The 24,032-nt window shown below is 39.8% G+C and overlaps 1 protein-coding gene across 11 annotated transcripts in view; it reads left to right on the top strand.

The window, feature by feature from the left end:
- Positions 1-24,032, top strand: part of DOCK10 (dedicator of cytokinesis 10) — a 271,165-nt gene that overhangs the window by 172,837 nt on the left and 74,296 nt on the right. For all 11 annotated transcript variants that reach the window (XM_086719771.1, XM_086719772.1, XM_086719770.1 and 8 more), the window contains exons 12-20: positions 4,835-5,056; positions 5,249-5,371; positions 6,536-6,618; positions 11,526-11,648; positions 14,598-14,677; positions 16,732-16,919; positions 17,423-17,488; positions 19,708-19,800; positions 23,873-23,996. In XM_086719771.1, coding sequence (XP_086575897.1) covers positions 4,835-5,056; positions 5,249-5,371; positions 6,536-6,618; positions 11,526-11,648; positions 14,598-14,677; positions 16,732-16,919; positions 17,423-17,488; positions 19,708-19,800; positions 23,873-23,996 — 1,102 coding nt within the window. The remainder of the gene's footprint in view (positions 1-4,834; positions 5,057-5,248; positions 5,372-6,535; positions 6,619-11,525; positions 11,649-14,597; positions 14,678-16,731; positions 16,920-17,422; positions 17,489-19,707; positions 19,801-23,872; positions 23,997-24,032) is intronic.

Here is a 24,032-nt window from a genome sequence, read left to right as displayed (position 1 = left end):
TTTGCTTTGAATACTTCTATGCATGGTGGTGCCATTAAAAGGGCAAGACTAGATGAAGAGCAGATTGGGGGGATATTGGCCCCAAATTCCATTATGGGCATGTTAAGCTTGATAGGCCCACCAGATATCCAAACAGAGATGTCCTTTGGGTAGATTCAAATACAAGTTTGGAACTCAAGGGAGTGGCCACAAACTAGGTATAAACTTGGAAGTCTGGTCCATACAGTGACCCGGAGGGTCACATTTAGGAATTTCTGTATGAATAGAAAGGTTTGGCCAGGAACCAAACCTTTAAAAGATGAATAGAGGGATTCCTGGGTGGTTCAGTCGGCTGAGTGACCAACTCTTGATTTGGGCTCAGGTCATGATCCCAGGGTCATAGGATCAAGCCCCAGGATTCTCTCTCTCTCTCTCTCTCTCTCTCTCTCTCTCTCTGCCCCTCTCCCCCACTCATGCACTTTCTCTCTCTCTCTCTCTCTCTCTGCCCCTCTCCCCCACTCATGCACTTTCTCTCTCTCTCTCTCTCTCTGCCCCTCTCCCCCACTCATGCACTTTCTCTCTCTCTCTCTCTCTCTCTCTCTCTCTCTCTCTCAAATAAATAAATAAATAAATAAATAAATAAATAAAAGATGAATAGAGAAATGACCAAAGGAGACTAAGAAGGAATGGCCATTGAAGTAGAGCTAAACCAAAAAAGATTGGGCTATGAAGCCAAGAGGGAACATGTCAGCTGTGTGGCATGGTGCTGAGGAGCTGAGTAACAGGAACCCAGAGAGGAGCCCAGCAGATATGCCAACATGGAGGATACCTGGGACTGTGGAACGAGAAATTTCCATGGAGTGAAATGGTCAGGAGGAAGAATCAATGTACTTTCATTCAGGATTAAAATTTAAAAAACAAAAGAAAACAAATCAAAAGCCCTGGAAGCTGCTTCTTGAAACCACTTGGAAATATCAGGAAAATGTAACCCAAATCATAATGGCATTTAGCCATCTTATGAAATAAAAATAAATGTGGTTTTTTTTGACCATGCATATCCTTAAGTGTGATTAAAATATCCAATTTAGAAACTGAAACTTGAAGATAATGGGCTTTTCTTTCCAATGCCCGGCATATGACTCCTTCCACATGGATTCCTTTCTTTGTACTAAAACTCATATTCAGAAGCTTAATGTTTGTATTTGGGCCAGTCTTGCCAAGCACGAGAACACGCCCAAGATCAGAACCCAGCATCAGTATGCCCTTTTATATCTGTAAAGCCTGAGAGACAAGTTTATTTGGAGTGCTTTGGATGTCCATATTGTACTTAATTTACTTTAAAATTGATACAAGTGTTAAAAAAAATAGAAAATGACTTTGTAAAAAACAATTTCATTGTGCTTATAAACAATAAAATAAAAACTAAGAAAACAGCTTCACCTAAACTTGACAGCAATTTTTTATGTAATGGCATTGTTTTTAAAAATCTTTGTATATTATTGAGTGACACTCTTTTGTTAATGTAGCTATTTTTAAACTCACTGTTTTTAACTCAGAGAGCATTTTTTTAAGTGAATCGAAATATTTCTTCAAGTTGCCAAAGATCCAACTCCTGTATTTAGTGAATGAGCTTCTAAAAAGCTTCTTTTTAAAACTTTTCCATGATGAGGAAACAATATTTGACAGCATGTAATTTTTTAGTCAGTCCGTCGGGAACCAAATTCAAGTTGACGGTATTCTAGTATAAAATATATCTTTGAAAATAGCAATTGATTCCTAAAATGTGAACAAATAAGCCTGCTTCACAGCAGAGCTACTTTAAAATTATAATGTTCTTGATTTTTATTTAAGAAAATACAGAATTCTAAACATAAGCCTGTGACTTAATTTGGTAGGCTTTCAAGTGCTTGATTAAACAAATCTTTATTGAAAAGCCAATGATTCAAAAAGTAAGATTTGACATTTAAGTTGAAAAAGTGGATTGGAAGAAATAAATGAATCACCCATATGAGCTTTAATTTCTGATGGATTATCAAAGTAGGTAATTTGTTTCCATTCACCAAGCAGAAGTGAAAATCAAAATGCACCAATTCATGACAAATAATGGGATTTTTTTTCCTTTGACCTTCAATGTGCTTTGAGTTCCTGCCTGAGTTACTTTCATGTAATTTTTGCATTTTCTACTCTTGCAGACCACCACTACCACAAACCAAAAGTTTTTCTAAATTAAATTCAGTTGGTAAAATGGGAAACTTTTACTTTTTAATTGTCTTATTTTTTTAATATTTTATTGAATTTCATTTTATATGTGTAGCTCTGTTTCTAACAGTAGGGCAGCTGGCAAATATGACTAGTATTAAGGGATAAAATAATAACCCCATTATAAGCTAGCCATATTACTGTGTTTCAAAGCACATGAGATACCTATTAAACATTCAATATCATGTGGTTTTGTGTATATCCTGCTTGCCCACAGAACACTGATATATGAGGGGCATCAATTCAAAATTCAGTGACATAAACGAAAGTAAAAATGTTTTGGGAAGCATATTCCATTCTGAGAAATCTGTAGTTAATGACATGTAATTATATCTATTTGCATAGACATAATTATTTCTATGTAGACATGTAACTATGTACATATACATATATTTATTTATTTCAGTCCCTGTTTTATTTAATAACTGTTGCATTTAACAGTTTTCTGTTGAAAATTTCATCTTTCTGGAATCATTCTTCAGATTCTACGATAGCAGCATTTAACATATATATATATATATATATATATATATATATATATATATATATATATATTTTTTTTTTTTTTTTTTTTTTTTAATCTCTCTCCACCCCCCAGTCGCCTTACAGCCTGTTTTCCCTACTCCACCTCTATCTTTTGCATGCTGATATTGTTCAGGATAACATTCTAATTTTCTTCTCTTTATCTCATGGCTTAAACAAGAACCACATACAAAACTCTCCTGGGTCCACATCCCCAGCCCAGTTTCTTTGGCCAGGCTCAAAACTCATATATCCAACTGTGATTGGAATGTCCTATAGACGACTCTATGTACCATCCAGAACTCATCTTTGTATCTTTATCTTATCTATTAGTGAATGATATTGCCGTCCACTTAGTTTCTTACATCTCCAAACCTGGGAATTTTCTTTTATGCATACCCCTGTGAACACCTCTGTCCAACCAATGAGAACACCCAATGGATTTCTAAGTTCTTTGGGTATACCTCCTTAATGTTCCTCAAATGCATCTCCCACAAATGCATTCTTTCATGCCTTTATGTTCTTTCCTGTGTTTATGTCTTTGCACATGTCACTTAATCTACCTAGAAGCCCCTTCTAACCACTGCTTTACCTACTTTTTGCTTTTTTAAACTCAACCAAGAAACTTTCCCTTTCTTTCCCATCTTTCATTACCTTCCCATTTTCTCTTTATTTCACATTTTCCCTTTCCTTCTTAGCATGGTGGTGAGAGGTACAGAGGCAACTACTCACAGGCTTGGAATTGGGTAACCAACCAAGAAGTCCTCATACTGGGAGGCAGAAAGCTATGTGGAGGCACAGAAATGGAATGTGCTTGGCTTTGTCAGGATCTGGGGTACTGTGCAGGGTGGTACAAAGGAGACAATTCGAGAAGGTGGCTGTGGTTGGCAGACTGGTTACTCTGAACAGTAAGTAAATTGATTGAACAAATAAGTAAATAGGTCAATGATAACAAGAGCCAATTTTTCACTATTGGAGGAAATAGTTACATGAAATATGAATAGGGAAAAGGCTTGAAATAACCCTTCTTGATTTGAATATGAAATAGAAGTATCAACATGAACTCATGAGTTTTTCATAATATTTCATAAAATATTCATGTACAGATAGAGTTAAAGAAATCCTTGTAGATGTGAATGTTATGTGTATGGATATGTCTATGTGTATGTGTGTGTGCATATGTGTATGCGTCCCAGTAACAATGAGCATAATGAGCACCGAGATCCTGGTTTCTAAATGTCACCCTCACAGAAAGGTACCAGAGCTGTATGGAGAAATGACTGGGCCATTGAAAGTATCCAATGAGCCTAGAACTTCTTGTTGAGTGAAGAAGTGCCCCCAAAATTATGGAATCTACCAAAAAGTCACGGGAGCTACCTCTAGCCAAATCTGAAACAATTTGAGCATCAATATAAATAATGATAGTAAGAGATTGAAATCTATTGAATAAAGTAGTAGTAATCCATGAGTCTATACTTGGAGGTATGAAAAGAAAAGAAAAGAAAAGAAAGAAAGAAAGAAAGAAAGAAAGAAAGAAAGAAAGAAAGAAAAGAAAAAGAGGGAAGGAGGAAGGAAGGAAAAGAAAGAAAGAAAAGGAGGAAGGAGAAAGAAGAAAGAAAGAAAGAAAGAAAGAAAGAAAGAAAGAAAGAAAGAAAGAAAGAAAGAGAAAGAAGGAAGGAAGGAAGGAAGGAAGGAAGGAAGGGAGGAAGGAAGAGAGATAGAAAGGTTCATCATTACAGAATACCAACTAGTAAATATAGAAAGAATGATGGAACTAGAAAATCACCATTGGTAGCCGTCTTAGTGGGAGTTGATTCCAGTGGGAGTTACCAATGGAGCATTAGGTGAGTTAGGTTTGATGAGTATCAGGACATTGGGATAGTCTCAGAATATATCTCCAAAACTGCTAATCACTTACCACTTAATATATATTGTATATTTTAAAGAACAATATTATACCATATATAAATAGTAATTTCTCTTATCTACTGTTTTATTAAATAATGTACTAAAGAGGCAATTGCACGTATGACGATTTTATATCAAAACCATCGCTTCTTTCTTTTTCCTGCAGATTGAGCCTTTTTTTGTGAGTGTGGCACTTTATGACCTCAGAGACTACAGGAAGATTTCTGCGGATTTTCATGTGGATCTAAATCACACTGCTGTCAGACAGATGCTCTCAGGGGCTTCCGTGGCTTTGGAAAACGGAAACATTGACACTGTTTCCCCAAGACAATCAGAAGAACCTCACGTCAAGGGATTTCCAGAGGAATGGCTAAAATTTCCAAAGCAGGTTGCACTTTTGTTTACTTGTGACAACCCTGAAACTGCTCGTTTCATCATTCTTACCCAAAGAATACAGTTGGTTTCCCAACTAAAAATTCCCTAAAAGCTGTCCCTTTAAAAAAAAAAAAAAAAAAGAAATTTTGTGAATGTCTTCAGGATGCATCCCTAGATGCTTATTAGTTGTTTTCTTCATACACAGGCTATATTTTCTGTAAGCAATCCACATTCTGACATTGTTTTGGTGGCCAAAATCGAGAAAGTACTGATGGGGAACATTGCAAGTGGTGCTGAACCTTATATTAAAAATCCGGACTCCAACAAGGTAATGCATAATCTTTTCCATAAATAATTTAGGCTGCTTTCAGGATATAGAATCACACTGCCTTAATGAATTATCAAGCTTGGTAAATGTGAGTCTCAAAATAGTCGCTGGTTACTGAAACGAATATCCATCGGGCAAATTTTAAAGTATATATCCTTGGTGTATGTGTTTCAACCAAGCAGCTTCTGACTTCTGATCATCTCTTAAATGTGTATAAAATTTTCACTCCAAGGATCAAAATGTTAGCAATAATGAAAAGTGAGGATTAATCTGACTAAAAGCAGATTACTGATGATGAACTAAGTGAAAGAGTAAGACAGATAACTGTAGGTCAAATTATTCTAACACTGAAGTGACAACAGAGTAAAGGATGTGCTGGGAGTTCTTCAAATGATAGGACAACAGAAAATTTTTTCTTTTTTCTCCAACCATATTGTCTTTAATAATCGAATGTTACTAGTTGGTAGGAAATAAATATTAAAAGTCTGTATTTTTCATGCAAGGGAAATGTATTAGGGAAAGACTGCATAAGAATGGAATTTGAGCATGTGTAACAATTTAGGGCAGTGTTTAACATATTCATGAGATTCGGGGTTTGGCAAACTACAATGTGCAGGCCAGATCCACCTGCCACCTGTTTCTGTCAATAAAGTTTTATTTACACAGTCACACTCCATCATTTACGGATTGCCTAATGGCCGCTTTCCTGCTACAGAGACAGAGAAGCCACGACAAAGACCACGTGGTCCACAAAGCCCAATATACTTACTGTGATCCTCTGCAGAATACATTCGCCAACCTCTGCCATAACGAATAAGGGTAGAAGATGGTCTGTGGGTGTAAATTTGAAAACGCTTTCCATTCGATGTTGTAAGACCTTTCCAGTCTGATAAAAGGGAAGAAAAAGTCGCTGTTCCAAGACAAGCCTATTTTCTATATTTGAAATTTCCAGAGTGAAAAGAAAGAAAAACATAATACAGTAGTTTGAACACAGAGGAGATCATTTGGTTCTTTACAAGACAGAATCGGCAGGCCAATAAGGCAGACAGACAGACCTTCCGAGTTTCAGTACAAGATAATGTGGAAAAGTATCTATTAGTGTTTTCCTTGGACTGTTTTGGGAAGAGGTGTTCTAAACAATATTTTTATTTACTTTTCCCTTAGCATGCACAAAAGATACTGAAATCCAACAGGCAGTTCTGCAACAAGTTGGGGAAGTACCACATGCCGTTTGCTTGGGCAGTAAGGTATGTTGACATCTGTAACCAACAGAACAGTCATACGTTTACAAGTCTGCGTTGGAAACTTCCGTTTGAACACCTCTCTGTTGCCTGTTATGTGTGATATACCAAAACCTGGAAAAATATTAATGGTGTCATCTTCATAAACATTCGGGGCTCTCCGGAAACATGTGCTTTACAAGACAATTCAGCAAGACAGAGTATAATAGATTGGGGCTATGATATGTGCACAGTGTGTGCACGACCAGATATGCTACGGCTTCTTGGTGGGATCAAAGTCATAACCTGTTTATTATGCATATTTGGTTTATTAAATGCTTGACATTATATCAGGCCTGAGAGTTTAGTGTGCATAACATCCAAATGGCAGCATTGTGATTTATTATGCAGCTGCGTATTTTCATCTATGTGTAGGGCATAGGCCTATGTATGGATGTCCAGAGGAAACCATCAGTTTGATCATTTAAGCTCTCTTTGATTTTGGCACTGATTAGCATAGCCAGATTTGTCAGTACTGGCTCACTTTCTGATGGAAACGCTGAGTTATGTCGACACTAAGGATGGAATCATCCTCCCAGACATAGAACCTCTGCATAAAGAACAAGAATTGCTTTTCAGGTCTGGTTAAAGATCAATTACAGTTGTCCTCCTCAATTTCTTTGCATCCTTATGTCTGTAAGAATTTCTTAAAAGAGGAAAAGCCTGTCATAGACACGAGGACGAAAAGGTCAGCAATGTATAAACCAAATTAACTTTAAAAGGTTGGGGCGCCTGGGTGGCTCAGTCGGTTAAGCAGTCAACTCTTGGTGTCGGCTCGGGTCATAATCTCACGGTCTTGGGATTGAGCCCCATGTGGGGCTCTGTACTGAGTACTGAGTGCAAAGCCTGCTTGGGATTCTCTCTCTCCCTCTCTATGCCCCTCCCCTTCTCATTCACACACACTCTCTCTCTCTCTCTCTCTCTCTCAAAAATAAATAATAAACATTTTAAACATTTTTAAAAATAAAAATAAATAAATAAAAATAGGTTAATTAGCGTGCCATGAAGTAAGACAGCCTAGTAAGTATTCCTTTGAACATTGGTAACATTGTCCCAATGGTGGTAACTTCAGAAGGAAGACAGCATCTGTTAATTTTTGCCATTTTTAGGTCTCCCAGTACCCAGGGATGAGCATAACCAGGGTGAATCTACCAATATTTGTTATCATTGTGAGCTTGTTATTTGAAGTCGGGGGCAGGTAGGTGCAGGGGAGGGAAAGGTGGAAATATGAGCAACAGGAAACCAGGACAGACTTGCACAGTCTGTCCAACACAGCCCTGTAGTGAGGGAGAAAGAGACCAGACCCAGGAGTTGGACAAACACGGTCCAATTCAGGCCACCACTTACGGACAGTCACTTTACTCCAGTTTCCTCCCAGTTCTCAGGGTCCCAACCACACGATGAAACTGACAAGACCTGCCTCGTGGGCAATGGAGGCAATCTCAGCTACGAAAGCACTTGGCATAAAGTGGATCACACGTATCACTCTGTCTCTCTGTGCCTCTCGCCCTGCAGGGACAGCTAATGCCAGTACATGATGCCTGGAACAGACATTATCCGAATATACTGAACCTTTATGTTGAATTTCATTGTTTTTATTTCTCCCAAGCTTCCAGAGAAAGGATAACTAGTCATAGTTTGCTGGTTAAACTCTTTCATGTTGATAAGTATTCTCAATTCCCACAAGAAAACCTGTTGGGGCATAATATGATATCTTTTGGCAAAAGAGAAATATTCCAGTATAGCAAACTTACAACGGCAAACACATTTTCTGTTAAACGGCTCAGCACTGTTGTGAGGTTTCAGAAGCAGTCATTTGAGAGCCAGAGCTGGTTTTGAAATCTATACTGTACTTAATAGCCAAATGAACTTAGGCAAGTACTCATAGGCTATCTTTACCCTAGCTTTTTTTTGATGTACAAAAGAGGAATGATAATACATAATCTACTGTTGCAGAGATTAACAAGCACAGATATGTACCCAGTAAAAGATAACCATTGTCTGAAGTCACTATTCTTATATGATTATTAAGTCACCTGGGGAGATCATATTTTCTGCAACAAGTCCCCCTTTCTGGTAAATTTGGCACAGCGAAGAATATTGTGGGGTAGAGAAGGAAAAGCATTACCCTTTATTGATCAGTTAGGAGAAGAAGTAACAATTGTACAGTGAAGTTGTCTAGTAAAATATGCTGGAAGAAAGACGGATGAGGTTTCTAAGAAGGCTGACAATATTCCTGACTATCGAAGTAATTACGTCTAGGACAAGAAAGTCAACAAAACCACAAGCTCATGCTCCATTGATGCCTGGTGAGTGGTTTGGCTGTAGGTTAGGAAACAGGAGGCACCACCAATTTGTGCACATAAATACATGGTTTACATTCACGTAAACATCTCTGACATCTCAGAAAAAAAAAAAATGGTTAGCAGCATAGTTTGAAAGATTTCATGTTAAACCCCTTGGAATAACTAATCACAAAAATAAGTACCAGATCCAGCCAAAGAAGATTTTAGTCCCCCTCACAATGTGGAAATTGCTTCAAATAAAATGGCAACTGCATCAGAGGAGGGCTCGTGGTTACTCAAGCCATTAGCTGACATATTTCAATATTCTATTGATTCTGCTGGATGTTTGGCCTCCTTTTTTCCTACCATATCTTCTAGATTGCAGTTTGCCTAACAGTGTAGCTTTGAGTGTACCCTAAAACACTTTGGCCCTTAAGATCAACTGCCACTAAAAAGGGTAGAATTGACAATTTAGCTTATGACCATAGAGAGAGAGAGCACAAATAGGGGAGGAGTAGAGAGAGAGAGAGAGAGAGAGACAGAGGATATGAAGCTAGCTCCAGGCTCCTAGCTGTCAATGCAGAGCCTGACACAGGGCTCAAACCCACGACCCAAAGTCAGATGCCCAACCTCCTGCGCCACCCAGGTGCCCCAACTCTGATTCCTTTTAACCCACCTTACATGATATTCTAAATGGATTGGCACACAACCCTGGAATTTCTTTAAAATTGAACAAAACTCAATTAAAAACTTCATTCTTCCATCTATGTGTTTACAAAAGGCACACAGTCTAACAACATCCCCACCAAACGGTTGTCCAACCTCTGAATCCTCCCAATGACCAAAACTCAAGTGCATCCCACAATGGTTCCTTCCTTCTTTCTATAGGTCTAGTGATTAACTAACTCATTTAAAAAAATATATTTTTCAACTGCATGACAATTACTTTTGTGTTTTGTCTTAACATTAGCTACAGAAATATGCCCCGTTCTTGCTGTGTCACAACTCTTCATGCTGCTCGTGATTGAGGCTCTCAGGGACACCTGGGCTTCTTTTCCCGCAGCTAAACCCCACACTTTCTTCAGTCATCCCCCAAACGTCGCGGTTTTGAGACCCTCACCATATACGGATCATTGCCCAACTGTGGCAGCTGGAACGGGGCACAGCATCCTGCCATCCCGAAACCATCTGTGTGCATGAGTCACTTCTCTGTTCTCTTGCCAGTTAGCATATTTATTAAGCAAGGACAGCGTGTAGGGGGCTGTGAGCAGCTCGTCTCCCTGGCCCTGCGTTCTTCACCCTCTTTACAGCGTGTCCAGTGTAAGTGAGCTGTTTGCAGGACAGAGCTGCGGATACAAGCAGGAACGAGTTTTACAGCTCACGTCCAGTGATACATTTGTAGTGACTGGTTAATTACAAACAACAACAACAACACTACTCAAGGTCAGTTTGACCTCCTCCTGTGTTGAAAATAAATCGTATTGGTTTCAACATGCCACACACCCGAACAGAAGCCCTGTGTGATATTTAAATAAAATCTTCGAATTAAATAGTTTCTCATTCTGCTTCCCCAGAATGAGAAATTTCCCCTCACTTACCACTTAACAGAGAAAAATGAGCAGAAAGGTGGAAGGAGTCTAAAAAATATGATTCTGGCCCATTTTCGGTATTATTTGACACTACAGCTCTATGATCAGATATCTATCTAAATGGCCACGTCAGCCTGTGTATTTTGGTTATTTGGTATTTGGAAATCTTTGGTTAATTTCAAGAGTAATAAAATAGTCTAGTCAAGCTCCTTAAGCTAGAAGAAATAAAACTTCAGCAGCTCTCTAAGATTACTGGAAAATCAATTATACACGGTTCTAATTTTTTTTGATAGGCACAGAGTATAATTAATTTTGAAGGAGAAAAGCTAACATTAAGCATGTTATGTATACTAGCTTGTATTGCCTGACATTACTATACTGTTTGGACAAAAACAACTTACGTGTTTTAACTAACTCTGTCTAGTTCCAGTGAAATAGACAATCAGTGGCTCATGTTCATGGTGCTTTCTTTATGTAATACAAGATTCTGACTCAAGTGTTCCTTAGTTTACCTTTGTCTGTGTCTTAAAATTTAGGACGTGGGCATGTTTATCTCCAGGAGAATGTTTCAAGAGTCTGGCCCCCTAGACCCACATGTACGACCTTACCCCTTTTTCACTACTCATAAATTCTGATGGCACCATCCAGATCAAAGTAGCCCTAGCTTGCCCAGAAAGTAATGAAAAAAGGACTAACCTGTTCCTCTCCACTCTCGCAATCCTCCAAAGTTTTGATATGTTACTAAATCATAAATGGATGTAGTTGGAATATGGGTGGGCTGCTGTCTGTCTAGAGACTGAGTTGAAAATAAGGAATTAAAGACAACAAATACAGTGTTTAAATGAAACTTTTGTCTAAGGAGTTTTTTTGTTTTTTTATTTCATAAGTTCCTGGAGTTTCTTTCATTACAGATGGGAAATTGAATCATTTGTCACCTTAAAAACACAACCCGGTAAACAATATTCACATACCAATCTGAATAAATATCCTTTTCTTTCAGATCAGTATTTAAGGACAACCAGGGAAATGTGGACAGAGACTCAAGATTTTCACCATTGTATAGACAAGAAAGTAGCAAGATTTCAACCGAGGACCTCCTAAAACTAGTGTCAGATTACAGAAGGTAGGGTGTTGGGATACTCTTGAAATTAACACGAATCAGCTACATTGCTACTATTGATTTATTAACTCTGCATAAACAATACCTGGTTAACCTGATTTCTCAAATGGCCAAACTCCCCCAGAAAGTAGAAGCTTTACAGATGACTTCACATATGCATCAATGACCTAACAAAAGAAAATTTGCCACAATCATATGGAAGGAGTGTGAAACATAAAACCATGTCAGATAACTATTATCTCGCTGTAACAGATCACACCAAAATTTAGTAGCTTAAAAGAATAATATCATTTATTTTCCATGAGTCTCTAATTCGAGCCTGGTTGAGAGAGGAGAGCTTGTCTTTTCTGCACATGGCATCAGTTGGCAGAGTTCAGCTGGAACCAGAGGATCCACATTCCAGATGGCTCATTTAATGACTGGCAAGTTGACTTGGCTATTGATTGGGAGCTCAGTGGGAGCTGTAGACTAGAGACCTTGGCTCTTCTCCCTGGGAGCCTCTCCATGAGATACTATCACTTCCTCATGGAAAGAGAGCTGGCTTCTGAGAGTAAGTGTCCCAAGGGAGAGAAAAGGATCACTACCAGTTTCTTAAGACCAGGGCCCCGAAACTCTCGCAGTAGCATTTCTGCCATTAATATACTGTCAGGCTGTCACAGAGCCCAGATTAAAATAACAGAGACACAGACGCCTCTAATTAGGAAGGATGTTAAGGAATTTTAGAACTATGTTTTGAAATTCCACAGAGAAATTCATTGCTGTGACTATAGTAATTCATAATATTTCTGTCATTCCAATGCTTTTGGAAAACACAGTGAAAGTTAGTGCTAAAAGAAGAAAAAACTTAATAAAACCCACAACATCTTTTAAATATCACCATGCATTCAACGTCGGGCGATGATAAGATCTTTCATGACGAGCAACTTCCCTTAAACTGTTAGTCCCCTGATACCCAATCCCTAACATCCCTAAATGTTAACTCTCTACCTCTCCCATCTAAGAATCAACGATCATCTGTCAATTAATTTTGTTTATCCAAAGCACAAATAATGCATTACTATGAAACAAACATAACTAATACCTTCTGTATCGTCAGTAGAGAATATGTTTCTATTTAACTAGAAGGGAAGTTTTCCCAATGCTCGTTTTTTATTCTGAAAAAAAGAATACAAATTTAGAAAGCAAAATAAAGGTGAAAAGTAAAATCTTGGGGGAAACTACTGCTTTGTGATCCTACAAGACCACTCCTTACATGAGGAGATGCCCCCTGCTCTTGACTTCATCAGACTTCCCGGTCAAAGCTCCTACCATAGTCTTTCCAAAGGCTACTGAAGCCACTAAGTGGGAGCGAATAGTGTTTTACCTCTTTACCTTTTTTGCCAGTGTACGAAAGTATGAAAAGTTACAATGCTAAGCAGAACAAAAGGGACAAAATGTTTGGGGGTAATCTGATATTCACAGAAGATTATATTCTTGCAAAACCCATATTGTCCACGTATAGAAAAGAAAATTATCACTCTGGCAGTTATAGGGCATCTAGAATACATAATGCCCCTCTGGTAAAACATTAAATTATTTCATAGACCCCTCACACTTTGTGGTATTTATTTGCAGTGTGCTGATAAACCCTGACTGTCTGACCCTCAAGGGGGAAAAACAGATTTGTACTGATGGCCAATTTCTGTCGTGTAAATGGTAGCATTGCTGATTTCAAGCTCCTGATGGGACTTCACCGAACATGGGTTTTGGAAGAGATGCGCGCACCATCATATAACATTTCCACCAGACACATTCATGGATATCTCACCATGTAGTAAAATACTTCTAAGTGATCATTTTTGATCACTTTGCTCATTATTACCTTGGTGTGTCATAGAATTTGTTTAATGGAAATTTGATACAATTTCACTTTTAATAAGGGCTGTATTTAACAACTAGCAGGCAAAGTAATTGAAGACTTAACAGGCAGCTCTCATAAGCTGGGAAGAGCTGGCTCTGACCCACCACTATAATTATTCTATTAGGTTTTCTAGAAGACCTAACTTGAAACTGTTATCAGCAACTTTCATCTCATTAGGAAGGAGGATAGGCAAAAAGGTTTTGGTAGAAAGGGAGAATGTGGGGTCAGGGATACTTGGTGAGAGGGTGTCTGCACACATTTACAAAGGGGGGGGGTGGGTACAAAAGAGGGAGAAGGCAGAAGAACCAAGGGCAGAGAAAGGCTCTTTGTCCTCCTTGATTGTTGGTGAAGAGGGAACAAACAGACCGTCCACTTAACAATTGTAGCAAAGACCACCCTTGCCCTTAAGACTTCTAAAGAGTCTTGGGGTGCCTGGGTGGCTCAGTCGGTTAAGCGTCCGACTTCGGCTCAGGTCATGATCTCACAGTCTGTGAGTTCGAGCCCCGCGTCAGGCGCTGTGCTGACAGCTCAGAGCCTGGAGCCTGCTTCAGATTCTGTGTCTCCCTCTCTCTCTGCCCCTTCCCCGCTCATGCTCTGTCTTTCTCTGTCTCAAAAATAAATACAAACATTAAAAAAAATTAAGAAAAAAAGACTTCTAAAGAGTCCTCATGAAAGTAAATCGCTTAAACCCATTAAAATACTAGTACTTTTTGTTAACAAAAACTATCTATTTACTCTTGTACTTGTGTGGCCATTTCTGTACATGGTATCCAAAATAGATGCAAATAAATCTAGACATTCGTCAGAATACCTGTAATTTGAGCCCTCACTGATTTCTATTTTCATTTGCAAGATTACATAAATTTTAGTTTTTCAATATAAAACCAGCTAAATGAAATCTTTCACCAGTGTGTTTAGGGTTCTACTGTTTACTCCTATCAAAGCTCAGATTTACAGTTGACTTTTTTCTTGACAACTAGAATAATTCAGTGTGTGTGTGTGTGTGTGTGTGTGTGTGTGTGTGTGTGTGTTCGTGTTCCCTGCTTTCACAGGGCTGACAGAATAAGCAAAACGCAGACCATCCCTGGAAGCCTGGATATTGCTGTGGACAACATTCCTTTGGAGCATCCAAGTATGATGATGATGTCATGATTTGCTTGTAGAGTTCTGAATAGTTAGTGGTCTTTTGGTTGGTTGGCTGGTGGGTTGGTGGGTTGGTTGGATAGTTGGTTAATTATAATAGTTTGGGAGGTTTTTTTCTCAAAGTTTGGGATAAATGGAATTCGTTATTCTACAGAAATTCGGGGCTTCTTATTTTTCCATTAAGACAAACTGTAAGTATGATAGGAGAGGAACTATATTCAGTGTAACCTAATATTTATCTGGTTTAATACCATGCATCCAGCAAGGTATTAAATTATGTCATTTAATCCTCAAAACCCTGGAGGGCTACAAATGAGGAATGGCAGGTTCAGATAGATGGATAAAGCAATAACCCATAATGGGAGAATTTATATTCTATTCAGTTCCTCTGACTCAAAATACAGGGCTGGCCCCCCGACACTGTGCTGCCAGAGGGGTCCTCTGAACACCGTGGGTAGCCACCCAAGTGACCATGTGGTGATTAGAAATGGAATATTTTTAAACTCTGTTATTACCCAGAGAGCATGTATCTTCCTCAGAACATGGTCAAAAGTCCCATTTATGTCAGTGAAAATCTGAATTTTAGAAGGAGCTTTTATTAGACTTATAAATAAGAATCTCAGAATTTATTTCTCAAGGCGTGAGACTGGTTTGTGTAGTTTTGTTACTTCTGATTATGCCTTCTAGTGACTTTCTCAATGATGCAAAGAATGAATAAAGGCATCCCAAAATGAACTACAAACAGAGAGAGGATTATTACTGCAGGATATTGAATTCCCATTAACACTATGAGGTTTTTCATTCTTATAATTTTTCCACAAATCATTTTAATATTGAAATAAAATGAGCATTCTAAACTAAGCCATGGCTCCAGATCACTTTTATATTGATTGGGGTGGAAAAGCAGAGAATAAACTAAGCCACTGCCTCTACCTGATTTGTGGGATGTGTCTTTTATTACCTGTAGAAGAGAAAAGTAACAAAAGAGAAAGCTAAAATAATCTGTTTGAAATGACTGTAGGACATTAGAGAAACTTGAACATATAATAAAAATACCATAATTGGTTTTTTGGGGAAAAAAATGTAATCTGATTCCCAAGCATATTTAGCTAACCATTTTGCTTTCTTGAACACAGGAAAATTCCAGATGGGGTAAAGAAAGGTAGAAGGCCTTCCTGTCGTCCAGTAACCACAACATCAGCCTCCAAACTATTTAGTGACATAAGTTTTGATTTATAAAATTTAAATTGTTCTTTTTTTGTATTTTCCTTAGGCTGTTCCTACAAGGCTAGATTTTTAAAGATTGGAAAAACTGGAGAGAAAAATAGAATAGTTGTATCAAATAATGCAGAGGGCTTCAGGCTTGTGTTGTGAAATCATTCCATAGAGAAAACTTACTATCAATCCATTAAGTACTACCCATGATAGACCCATTGGACAAAGTTTTGTTTGGTCATATATCAATATGTGTATTATTTTTATGTTACAGTAAATGCCAGTGGGTTAATCTTTATAATCGCAGGTTAACGTGCTTGGAGAATCATTAACTAAAATTTACGTTCTATGTGAAGCCTAGTGCACAAAGAAAATAGTTATAAATCCATCCAAAAGATTTACCAATATTTTGAGACATCAGTTTGAATATTAAATAGCTTATCTGTCATCTTTGCCTCCTACAAATTTTTCATGCTAGCATAACTTAACATAAACTCCTTTACTTGGGGCTCTTGGGTGGCTCAGTTGGTTAAGCGTCTGACTCTTGGTTTAGGTTCAGGTCACGGTCTCACAGTTCATGGGTTCAAGCCCCACATCAGGCTCCATACTGACAGTGTGGAGCCTGCTTGGGATGCTGTCTCTCTCCCTCTCTATCCCTCCCCTACCCTCTGTCTCTTGCTTAAAATAAATAAACTTTAAAAAATAAAATAAAAATTCCTTTACAAATGGAGTTTCTATTTCAACTGGATTCATTTTAAAATATGTTAAGTATTGTTCACTGTAAACAATCAAGTTAAATGACAAACTCTTATTTTCTGATTTTTAAAGACTGTGTAACATCGTCCTTTATCCCTGTCAAGCCTTTCGATGTGACGGCTCAACCAGAACCCACGGTGGAGGTGGAAGAATTTGTTTACGACTCAACAAAGTATTGTCGTCCTTATAGAGTATACAAAAATCAAATTTACATTTACCCCAAGCACCTCAAGTATGATAGCCAGAAATGTTTCAACAAGGTACAATATACTTCCAAGATGTTATGCTCTCTCTGCACCCTATTGAGACCATATTAAGAGGGTTTTTTGAAAGTTCAAGTACAAATTATCATAGGTCAATATTTTGGAATAAAATCCATTTGCAGAAAATGCTTCATAAGGGACAGTGATGAGTTTCACCTTAAAGGTGCTTAAGGACGCACCGTATTATAGCATATTAATAATCCTTTCTAAAATCAGCCCTAAATTATTTTGTTCTAGACTTCTTTTATTTTCAGTTTCTTAAGATACTCCGAAAATAGCACACCTGCCTCCTTTTGATGTGAGTTTTTTCTTCCTTTTAAATAATATCTCCAAATCCTTCTGCTATTTCTGAACACTGTGGATAATGTCACAAGAAAGTGTCGGGCATTATACATTTTTCAGATTTAATTAGAAGCTACTTATTTTAGACGTTTGGATTGTTTTTTTGGTGTTATTTAACAGGAAATTACAATTTCCATTTTCCCTCTCTGTAATTTTAGGCTCGAAACATAACCGTGTGCATTGAATTCAAAAACTCTGACGAAGAAGGTGCCAAGCCCGTGAAGGTGAGCCAAGTCTTCACGGGGACCCAGCATCCAGGGGGAGGGCAGGTGCCCAGGTTCTTTTTGCCACCAAGGAGCTTTTTATCTGAATGTGATTGAAAGAGCAGCAATTTGGGGCACCTGGGTGGCTCAGTCGGTTAAGCGTCTGGCTTTGGCTCAGGTCGTGATCTCGAGGTTCATTGGTTTGAGCCCTGCGTCCAGCTCTGCGTTGGTATTGCAGAGCCTGCTTGGGATTCTGTCTCTCTCCCTCTCTCTCTCTCTCTGCCCATTCCCCACTTGGGCGTGTGCTCTCTCTCTCTCTCTCGCTCTCTCTCTCTCTCTCTCTTCTCAAAATAAGTAAATAAACTTTAAAGAAAAGAAAAAAGAAAGAGGAGCAATTCAATACATCTGTTTTAGATTTCCTAAAATGTGCCTGATCTAATAGCCATCATTAACTGCATCTACTGGAAAGGCCGGACTTGTAGCCTTGCTTATAGCTTTTCACGATATGGGAAAAAGGAAACCATTCTAGTGTGACTAAATGCAAAGATTCCCCTTTAGAAGACTGCCCTCTTCAGAGATTAGCCCGCCTCTCAATTCCTCATCCTTGACTTCAAATGCCACATCCCAGCGGGCCCTCATGCGGCCTGTGTGGCAGGGCTGCTGTGTACGAGCTTGATGGCTGGTGCAGCGGGCCTGTTTGATGCCCACATCCAGGGAAGGAAAGTGTGGCCCAGCGACCGAGGAGCTGGGAAATGGCTCTGGAAAGTCGGTCCCTGCAGTTGATCGCATGATTTAATAAGATCCATCAGACCACGCGGTTTATCCAAACTGCATACTGCGACTGGATGTCATTTTTCAAAGTTCACATTTGATGTAGACTGTTTTTCTGTAAGGGACTTCAAACAACAAAGAGTAACCCATAAAAAGAGAGGATAATTCTTTTTGGTGGGCCTGTGGCCAGATCTTCCCAGTTTCTAGGAGTCAGAGGAATGAAATAGTGAGGGACAAAGCGAATTCCTAACTCACCCCTGCAATTATCTGAGATAATCTCTTACAGCACTCTGTCAGGTACCAATCCTGTTCTCAGTACCGAGGAGGTTTGCAGCATTATTCAGAAGAAGAAGAGTCAATGTAGCGGAGAAAGAGTTCTTTAAAATGGTCTTGAGCCACCATCGGTATCTGTAGGTTCCAAGTTCCGCAGTAACATTAGTGAGCATCAGGAGAGACAAACTAAGCAAAATGGAATTTTTAAGCAAGCAAAGGCAACGGCCAGATGGCAAGCACAGCAGGCCTGCTAGTGTAGTGTTGAAGGGGAAAATTCTAGCAATGGCAGGTGTGTGGGTCTCCTGTTTCATTGTGTTCTAAAGGATCACGCAGAGGGGCGCCTGGGTGGCACAGTCGGTTAAGCGTCCGACTTCAGCCAGGTCACAATCTCACGGTCCATGAGTTCGAGCCCTGCGTCGGGCTCTGGGCTGATGGCTCAGAGCCTGGAGCCTGTTTTCGATTCTGTGTCTTCCTCTCTCTCTGCCCCTCCCCCGTTCATGCTCTGTCTCTCTCTGTCCCAAAAATAAATAAACGTTGAAAAAAAAAAATTTTTTTTTTAAATAAAAAAAAAAAAAAAGGATCACGCAGAGATCAGCAGGCTGCAGAAGAGGGACCCTGATCCTTGGGCGAAGGGAGCTTTTAAGCTAGCTGCCTAGGAAGTGCCATATGACATCCCCTGGCTGGGAGAGAATAGTAATGCAATATGGTGGAGACTGGAACCAGCCCTATCCTTCCACCTCAGAATTCTTGGTTGCGAGCTGGCATGTCAGGGACTGGGGTCCAGCCAGACCTACGGTCACCGGGGACTCACTACCTTGGACTCTAAACGAGAGCTGGGTACCGTGGGCCCCTTCCGCAAGCCATCCTGCAGGAATCAGAATGGAACAAATTAGCTCTTATCTCCTGGGTAATCAAAAGTTAGGTAATGAACTGATTCAGGTATTCAGCATTGATGTAATGGCTGCATGATGAATTAAAGCCTTCACATTTTCTTCAGCAGCACCCTGGTATCATAAATACAAGGCAGCAGGTGAAAGAAGTTCAAGGTTAATTAGATGTCAGCTAAGCCTGGCAAGGTGTCACAAAATTCGTCTTTGTTCCAGGATTGGTAACTGAAGGGTTGTGACATTTGTGTGTGTGTGCTCGGGGTTAATTTCAGACACTCATAACTATTCACCTCATAACTTTTTAAACAGTGTATTTATGGAAAACCTGGAGGGCCTCTCTTCACCTCAGCTGCCCACACAGCAGTTCTGCACCATTCCCAGAATCCAGATTTCTCTGACGAGGTAAGGCCCAGGCCTCCACAGCCCCCAGCAGCTCCTCACAGGATGGGTGAGTGGGTCAGGAAACTCACGAAGATAAACACTCTCTGGACCACGTCTCAGACTGAGAGCCTGCCTTGACTGTGGTTTGCTTCACTGAGATTTAGAAACTGTATTCACTGACAGTCGTTCAGGGAGTTATGTTGCAAATTCAGACATGTCCGTGTAGGATTGCCCTTCGAAAATGCGGTATTTTTATGGCATCGTTCTTTTTGAGTGAGGATATTTTTTTTCTTTTATCTCACTGCTCAGTGTAATCAAGATTGTGTTCGATAGCTTTACCAATCAATAGCTGCATTTCGGGTCATAATGGAAAGAACGTAGGAACAGACAGGAGCGTGAGCCGACACTCGCTGCTGACCTATGTGAACCCAAGTGATCTTGGATCCCCTCGGCTCTAAATGTAGCATAGAACAAGACCTGCCCTGGCCAACTCCTAAGCCTCTCTCTCTTATTATGTGCCAGGCCTCATGCCATACTCCATATTTGCATCGTCCCAATCCCCACAGCGTCCTCCAGAGAACCAGAGCGGGTAGGGGGAGATCGATGTGTACAGATGGATAGATTTATTATACGGGATTGACTCACGTTGTTCTGGAGATGAGAAGTCTCGTGATGTTCCGTCTGCAAGGCTGAGACCTTGGAAAAGCCAGCGGTAGTGTCCGAAGGCCTGAGAGCCAGAGAGCCTCTGATGTAGATCCCAGTCCAAGTCTGATGGCCTGAGACGAAGGGCACCAAGGGCAGAGAAAATCAGTGTTCTAGTTCAAGCAGTCAGGCAGAGAGGGAATTCATCCTTCTTCTGCCATTGTGTTCTATTTGGCCCTCATCAGATTGGATGACGAAAACCCGCACTGGGGAGGGCCGTCTGCTTTGCAGTCCTCCATTCAAATGCTCCACTCTTCCAGAAACACCCTCACTCACAGGCACACCCAGACATGATGTCCCAACAGCTGTCTGGGCATTCTGCATCCCAGTCAAGTTGACATAAAATTAACCTTCACACCTTCCTACTTTGTGGATAAGGACCCTGGGGCTCAGAGAAGTAACTTGGCCAAGGGCACACCACTAATAAGTGATCATCAGAGTTCAAACCAGGGCATGTGACTCTGGGGCCTGAAGCTTCGCCACTCTGCTCTAAGACATGTAAAAGCACTAAGTGAGGGGTGTCTGGGTGGCTCAATTGCTTAAGCGTCCGACTCTTGATTTTGACTCAGGTCATGATCTCACAGTTTGTGGAATTGAGCCCCACGCTGGGCTCTGGGCTGACAGCGCAGAGCCTGCTTGAGATTCTCTCTCTCTCCCTCTTTCACTGCTCCTTCTCCACGGGTGGTCTCTCTCTCTCAAAATAAATCAATAAACTTTAAAAAATAGACAAAACTGATCAGGCCAGTGATAAATTACTACACACAGGTCAGCTTGTGTTATAAAGAGCCTCAGATAAACAAACTTTGATTAAATTTAATTTCTGACTGCAAAGCAAAGGTGTAATGCAACCTGCTGATTCAGTGTCTGGGTTTAAAAATATCACATCTTTTTATGAGTTTCCTATTGCTTCTATATAGTAAATCACCACATTTGGTGGCATAGAATAACCCATGTTCCAGTTCTGGAGGTTGTAACTCTGAAATGGGTCCCACGGGGCTGAAATCAAGGTGTCAGCAGGCCTGCAATCCTTCTGCAGGTTTTAGGGATGACTGCTTGACTCACCTTTCCCGACTTCTAGAGGTTTCTGCAGGCCTTGGCTGGTGACTCTCCGGCAGATGTTTCGTCACTCTGACTTCTTCTTCCCTTCTCATATCTCTGACTCCAACTTCCCTCCAATAAGGACTTTGTGATTACATTGGGCCCACGTGGTACTCCAACGCAACCTTTCCATTTTAAAATCCTTAATTTCACCCCTTTCGAAAATCCCGTTCAGTGTGTCTACAGATTCTGGATATCAGAGCAGGGAGGACATATTTGGGGGAGCTGCTATTCTCCCTTCCACACCTTAGTCCACATCAGTCATTTTTAAACTAATTAAGGAACCTCAGTGAGACCACAGACCTCCCTTCACCTTATCTCCTTCCTCCACATCCATTTAATGCACTTAAACTTTTTTCCCCATAGATTCAAGACAGAAGTGAAAAAAATTTAAGGTAAAGGGCTATTACCACATTACAGAATATTTATTTTATTGGCTGACCCCTTGGAAAAATCCATCTGAAAGATGCATTCTCTGTAGACATCTAAGATTTTTTTAAGGATGTTCTCACTGTTAACACTGGCTTTTAATCTCTCTTGCACTCATGTGCTTCCCGGAATTCTTGTAAAAGCCATGAACTTTTCCACAGGAGAACACGTATATAATGAACAGCCTAGTGAACTGTGCAGTGCCGACTCAAACCTAAAGTTGCATTCATTGCAAAAATTGATAGAAATTCTTTCAAGGCATTGTTCTCAGTATAACGTAAATATTTGCAGTATTTGAGTGAAGGATGTTACATTAATAGTTAATTGGAATACTACGTTCCCATATGCCCTTTATGTTGTCTTAAAAAAAAAAAGAAAGAAAATTTCTTCCTGGCATGTAACTAATTATTGTATGCTCTTCAACGTACATTGGCTTTTGTTACCAGGTTAGCATAGGGGCATATAAAGAATGTGTAAGCTTGTAAACCATTCTAATTCCGACGCTCTCAAATTTTACCATTCATCAGAATCACCTGGAAGGCCGGTTACAACACAGATCACTGTAACCCACCCCAGATATTTGGATTCCATATGTCTGGACCGGGGCCTGAGAAGTTGCATGATACCTGTTAGAACAGGTTTCTAGATGATGTTGATATTGCTGTTTGAGGGATACCATTTTCAAAACCAGTGTAGTAAATCCTTTCCTGAACAATGTGAAAACATATTAGCTACATAAGTGCACAGAGAGTATAATAAATGAGCCGGCAGATAATTTGCATGGCTTTCTATCACCTTATTGCTTGACTATTCTGGAAACTACCTAGTTGCTGATACTGAGTTGAATGTAGCTTAACATGCGTGAGATCCTGGGATTCCAGCCTTAAGTAGTTATCAAAACACATGATTTCTCGTCCAGACGATCTTATTGCTAATTAGACCATACTCCTCGTGAGTCAAACCCCTGTAACATCTCTCGACTGGGTGCCTACATGTGCATCGTCCTACTTCACAAGGCTTTGAGAGAAATTAAATGACAATGTATGTGGCAGAGATTTGGAAACTGAAAGGCACTATAAAATATAGAGGGTGTCAAAACATTTCCTTTTAAGAACATGGGGTATTCTCCTAAGTACTTTTTTAACATATATCAACTTTATGTTTTATATTTATTCAGAAGTATTCTTTATGTAGCTACAGAATGACATCTTCACAAAACAGCTCATTACTTAGTCACCATGATAACACATTTCGTAAGTGTTTTTTTCGTTAGGTTCAAAAAGGGATAGATTCTGTGCTTAAGTTACGTCATTTCCTACTGGCACATTTCTCAGCAGCGTACCTATGAATCGCCTGGGGATCTTATTAAAATGCAGATTCTGATTCCACGTGTCTGGGGTAGTGTCCGAGACTGTGCATTTCTAATGAGCCCCCAAGTGATGCTCATTGGTCCAGGCACACAATCTGCGAGGCAAGGGCTCAGGTCACCCAGTGTATGTGCCTTGCTGATAGGTCCTCAATCTGTGCCTTTTGTGTGTGTGTGTGTGTGTGTGTGTGTGTGTGTGTGTGTGTGTGTTTAATCCATTCTCTACTGGCTAAATTATCCAATGAGAAATACTACACCTTCCAAATTATCATCATCACCACAGTAAAGAAGTAAAAATATCAGCCTCTTAACACATGACTGCTAGCAGGATAGATATTCATTGAGAGTCAAATCAATGTTTCTACCACGAAGTAGGAAACATGGAACTCAGTTCCAGTAAAAGAATTTTTAAAAGGTCAAGGTGCCTATGCTGTGTCTTTCCCTGACCCCAGGCAAATGAGTTTAATCTCAGTCCAGCTATGATCTCTTTCATTGCAGGTGAAAATCGAGCTCCCAACACAGCTCCATGAGAAACACCATATTTTGTTTTCTTTTTATCACGTCACTTGTGACATAAATGCCAAGGCTAACGCCAAGAAAAAGGAGACTCTGGAAACATCAGGTACTGACGGGCAGCATTCCGAGACAGCTTCACATG

The sequence above is a fragment of the Puma concolor genome, chromosome C1 (genome assembly GCF_028749965.1).
Source record: "Puma concolor isolate L17-30 chromosome C1, mPumCon1.1.hap2, whole genome shotgun sequence".
Lineage (NCBI taxonomy): Eukaryota > Metazoa > Chordata > Mammalia > Carnivora > Felidae > Puma > Puma concolor.
This window is presented reverse-complemented; position numbering and strand designations above follow the sequence as displayed.